Here is a 5,902-nt window from a genome sequence, read left to right as displayed (position 1 = left end):
CCTCAAAAACTATGTGACAGTATCTACGATAGCTGGCATGAATTCCCATTCCTAGTTTTATACCCAAAAGAAATGAGTAGCACGTATACCCCAAGCTTCTACAGAAGTGATCACATAGCATTACTGGAACCTAACAATAGCGTGTGGGATTTGTTCATTGGGCTGCTACACAGCAGAGAATAAAGGAATGATCACCGCATGGAATAGCACAGAGGAATCTCACACACATCACACTGAGCGACAGAATTCAGACTGAAGGGTACAAACTGAATGATTTCACCTCTATAAAGATTTTTAAAAGCACACAAAACTATCCCATGTGACATCTATTTCCGTTTGGACTTACAGACCTCTCTGAGATGCTTATTGTGCTCTGTTATGTGATCAGGGAACTAGGTGAAGTAATATTTGTGCTTCCAAACATTCACTTGCTTTTTTTAAATCATAAATATATGTATACTCCTTCAAAGGATTTTCTAAAAAACTCAAGGACTATTTATTATCAGATTGTAGATAATTGCAGGATTACATTATTCATTTTAAAATTTTTGCAGATTCTTATATCAGTAGGTTTTCAAGATGTTTTGTAAAATCAATAAATCATACAAATTTCATGGGATATTTAATTAAATGATACTTTATGTTACTAAAAAGTGCTTCCTTGATTGTAGAACAGGAATGTTTGAGCCCTGAGGCTCTGCTGTTCTTGTTTCCTGCCATAAGCAGACTTTATAAGCCTCATATTTCTTGATATCAATATCACATGTTGTTTTAAGTGATAATATCCCACGCTTCAAGGCCAGAAAGCCGTGTTCTGAAGGTAGGAGTTCTTAAGACAATAAGTAGATTGTTGCCTGTATAGTGCTATGTTTAGGGACCCCCAGTGACAGCAGGAAAGCCAGATACAGATTTTTTTTTCTCACTTACTGTATATATAATATCTTAAAAATGATGTTAAATGTTTCCCTCCATAGTTAAACAAAGCTATTGTCTGTTAACACACAAACCTCTGGGTAAATAATTCTGATTATTCAATTTTCAGAATATATTGCTACCCATGCACAGACTTAATGTGCAGCAAGATTTGAATCCATGCTCTAGAGGGACAGCCATGCTTAGAAGGTAAAATTGGCTCCTGCCTAAACAGGGTGCAGCCTGAGGAGATCTGGCATCCCTGGAGGCAGGGAGGCACCTGAGGGAAAGGGGAGGATGGAGAGGAATCAGAATGAGGTGAGCAAGGCTGACTCTGCCTCCTGAAAATACCCACCAGGGAGCAGAGAGGGGTCCTGAAGCCCTTAGGTACACAAAGACCATGTACTTGAGATGACCTGACGGGCAATCATGGGCCATTTCTTAGGTGGTTAAAGATTTGCCTCAACAGTAGATGTCACAGGAGGATAGTTATTTCTTTAGTATTAGGATCATCACGCCAGGTACAGCTATGCCTTCATGATTTTAACATATTATCACTACAACCTCTTTTCCAAAAATTAAAACATATATTAATTTCATTTAATTTGTATGAGGGTGTTCTAGCTTTGTAAAACAAAGAGAAACTCCATAACCATCAAAAATACAAACATGTGAAAACAGAGCTGCAAAAACCATGTTTCTTTTTAATCCAGGTGAGGTTTCATAAGAAGAACCTACCTGCATATACCTGATGTAAATAAAACAAATTAGTTCTGACCTGCCAATGTGGTAACCCTTCCACCCTCAGTCAGTGGGGGATCCTGCCTGGGTTTAGAAGGTGCACATGAATGGTCTCAGTTCTCTATGAAATCTAGAGTCTGTGGCTCATTACGCTTGTGAATTTTCAAATGTCACTTGAACACAAACACACTTTAACATTCTGATGGAGCATTTAAGTGAGTTATCTTTTCAGGCAAATTTGTTTCCTTTCACTGTAATTAGGGAAATCTATTGTGAACAATTTCTTTTTGTTCAATGCAATTATGTCAACAGATTATACAAGTTTTATTGTTACCCCTTGGTTTCAAATTCTGGTTCATATTGTACGGATGTCAGAGAGAACTTGGGACATGTGCTAATACATTACATATGATAATATGTGATTATAGTTAGATGATATCAAGCATCCAGCTATGTAAGAAGGCCAAAAATCGCCTTTATTTAAAGTCAAATATCCTTAATCTTAAAATTAATTTTAAAAATACACCTGGCTGTGGTGAATGAGGTATATATAATTTTACCTATATCACAATATTTTTCATATAATTATATATAAACCAAGTCCCATTTGCAGGAGCAAGATTGAATCAATTACTTTGCATTAGACAGAGAAGAATACATTGCCTATATTCATAATACATATGTGCACATATATGTATATATGTGTGTATGTTCTGGTACCAGAAGTGTTTAAAATTAAAAATCCAATTATATGGACAATAAAATTAAGTTGTCCATGGTAGTGCTATTTTGGTTACTTTTTGCTGATTTTACAAAAATCTTTATGTTAAGAATAGAGTGACAGAGAGTTTGTGTTGTATGTCTGTGTAGAATGTGAGGGTGCATATTTGTGTGCTTGTGTGTAAATTATGGAATTAAAGCAAAATGCCTGTATAAGGATCCATGGACTGGAAGGAAGCAAGGAATGCTCATTGACTGGGGGTTTTTTACTATTGCTAAATAAATATAATAAGAGGCAGTAGGTAGAGAGAGAAGAAAAACATTTTTTAAAAGGTCTGTATTTCTTTGTCAATCACCCTACCTCCATGAAATAGCAGATGATAGACAACATGACATATCTGTCGCTTATTCCTGAGAGACCCAGTGCTCAACACCCAGGGACCAGACACAGACATGCTTATATGACGCAGGCCCGTCAGGAGCAGGGCTGAGCCCTCTGCACACAGCACTGTGCACCGCAAAGGAGGCAGTACTGCCGTGTCAGGTACTAATATTTTTATTGTTTTTTTCATTTATACTTTAGACTTCCTTAGTTTTTTATTCTTTCTTGAATGAAATCATATTATAAAACCTAAGGAGATTATGGATTATTAGACACAGTTTTATTTGAATGACTTATCAATCTTTTTTGATATTTTTTATATATAGAGAGATATGGCAGAGCTTATAATACTTTGCACGCATGGATTATGGAGAAGGTTAGAAATTTTTTTACTGGTTTCAATATGCTACCTGCACTTTTAAATACTCTTAAAATATTTCCATTTGTAAAGGGAAGCTTTTTTAAAATATGTATCTACAGAACAGATATTTAAAGGAATTTAAGCCATGAGTTTGTACACTGGTACATTGATCACTTGATTATTATTCAGATATTCTTTATCTGTTCTTCATCTACCCTAGACTCCACTTTTCTTTTATTCTCACAGAACAGAGAAGGTCATGGGCAGTATTATGTTGAACATAGCTGGTTTGGGTAAAACACAACAGTGGAACATAAAAATTCAGTTGCCACCATGGACCAGCAACCCTTTCAGAGCCAAGGGAGGCAGATTACAGAGATATTCATACCAAACAGGGTTAAAAGAAAACAATAATAGATATTACATTTTCTACAGAATTAAGATGGGGGCACAGTTGAGTCATCCATCCTTCTGAGGTTATGAGCCTATGGACATAAGAATATTTTAATGAGGAGTCCTACGCATGTACTGTTGGTGACTAGTTCATGTGGATTCTTATGGATTCGGGCAGAGAGACTCACGCACTCATCCACACTCCCGTGCTCGCCTCTCTCACTCGTGCTGGCAGCATCTGTATGAACATGTCCCAGACATCCTTCCTATTCTCCCCTGAGCAACAGCACCTGTCAGATGGGGCCCCATCCACCTTGCTATCCAGCAACTGCCGCCTCTGTGCTGCAGTGGGTCCTGAATCACAGACTATCTCTGTGCTTTGTTTGTTGAGGCTGGATAGACCCAGAGGAGTTACGGAGTGAAAGGTGCTTGTTGGACCCATGAACCTGCCGTAGCTTTGCCTGCTCCACTATTTTGGATGATAAGGCAAAAGCAAGGAAGTAGATTCACTAACTGCACCTTTACTGAATTGTGTTTATCATAGGATATGAAAATATGTCTACTAAATTTTTTTAAAAACAAGCATTTCAGAAGACATGGTTATGTTCACAGTAATTGTGAAATTATTGTCTCCACTCTGATGACATCAATTTCTTAATACGAGATCTTAATACCAGGCAGAAGAACCAAACTACATAGATTGGTGTGGAAACAGCCTAATTTAATTTGGTTGAGAGTGCTACACCTCTATGCAATTCCATACAAATCTTGCTGTAATTGTTTTGTTATCATTTTATCAATATGAATTTCTTAGGATACAGTTGCAGGTGAGTCAGTTTACATGAACAGTCCTGGATTACCTCTTTTTCTCGTTATGGGAAAATTGAAAGGAGCAGCAGTCTTACTATTAAGACAATAAGGTGATATAAATCCAGCCCTTCCCTTTCCATCTTTCACAACCAGAGATTTCCAGACCTGAGCGATGGCTGCTGACAACTGCACTGGGGTCACTGACTTCATATTCCAGGGTCTCTCTGGCAGGCAGGACGTGCAGCAGGGGCTCTTTGTGCTCTTCCTGCTGGTTTATGGCATAACTGTGGTTGCCAACCTGGGGATGATCCTGCTGGTCAAGGTGGACCCCAGACTCCACTCACCCATGTACTATTTCCTGAGCAACCTGTCCTTCTGTGATGTCAGCTACTCGTCCACTGTATCTCCCAAAATGCTGGCTGATTTCTTATCTGAGCAGAAGAGGATACCACAAACTTTATGTGCCATTCAGATGTATTTTTGGGGGATCTTTGGAGATGTGGAATGTCTCCTGTTGGCGGTCATGGCCTATGACCGTTATGTAGCCATTTGCAACCCACTTCTTTATACAGTAGCCATACCCAGGAGACTCTGTATCCAGCTCGTGGCCATTGTGTACATGGGAGGTTTGGTCGACTCGGCAATCCACACCTGTTGTACATTCCGATTGTCATTCTGCAACTCCCACATCATCAACCACTTTTTCTGTGACATCCCACCCTTGCTAGCCCTCTCTTCCTCAGACACCTCCATCAATGAGATTCTTTTGTTCTTTTTCAGTACCTGTGTTGTGGGGCTCAGCATCATGACTGTTCTCCTCTCTTACATCTACATCCTAACTACCATCCTGAGAATGAAGTCAGCAGCGGGCAGACGCAAAGCCTTCTCTACATGTGCCTCCCACTTAACTACTGTGGCCATATTCCACGGCACACTGCTGTTCATGTATTTCCGACCCAGCTCCAGTTACTCCATGGACACGGACAAAGTGGCATCTGTTTTCTACACAGTTGTCATTCCTATGCTGAATCCGCTGATCTACAGCTTGAGGAATAAAGATGTGAAAGATGCCCTGAAAAAAACGGTCCGCACTAAATTATGTTCTGTGTGAAATAAGTTATTCCACCCAAAACTGTTATTTAAAGGTTCTGAGATCTGATGTTCAGGTCGTTTGATACAGGTTCCTGTAGTCTCACCAATACATCTTCTACATACTTCCCATTACTTCCCACTGTGCCTAAGTTGAGTGTAGGGAGCACTTTTGATCTCAACCTCCTCTCAATATATGAAGAGTGCTAATACGTCCACTTTGCTGTTTTCGAAGACAGTGTTTTTCTACCTGCTTTCCTTATTCATGGATAAGTCCCAGCGAGCTTTCATTGTCAGAACTCCCCATGTTTCTTGACATTATAATTCAACTTATTCTCCCAAGGTACAATGTTTTTTCATAAGCAATGGGTTTATTAAATCAGAAAGGTTTGAGAGACTTAAATTATGTTTGTCTATATATCCTTCCTATGCACTAGTATCCCTGTATAAATGATCCATCACAACACATAGAAATATATCCATAGTAAATAAGT

The 5,902-nt window shown here is 38.9% G+C and overlaps 1 protein-coding gene across 1 annotated transcript; it reads left to right on the top strand.

Moving 5' to 3' along the window:
- The first annotated feature begins 4,491 nt into the window (after nucleotides 1-4,491).
- Nucleotides 4,492-5,430, top strand: LOC118971089 (olfactory receptor 5G9-like). The gene has a single exon (XM_037011054.2). It carries the CDS (start codon nucleotides 4,492-4,494, stop codon nucleotides 5,428-5,430), a length of 939 nt encoding a protein of 312 aa, XP_036866949.2.
- The last annotated feature ends 472 nt before the right edge of the window (nucleotides 5,431-5,902 follow it).

The sequence above is a fragment of the Manis javanica genome, chromosome 11, assembly GCF_040802235.1.
Source record: "Manis javanica isolate MJ-LG chromosome 11, MJ_LKY, whole genome shotgun sequence".
Lineage (NCBI taxonomy): Eukaryota > Metazoa > Chordata > Mammalia > Pholidota > Manidae > Manis > Manis javanica.
The sequence above is the reverse complement of the archived record's forward strand: the minus strand, read 5'-3'. Positions and strand labels throughout refer to the sequence as shown.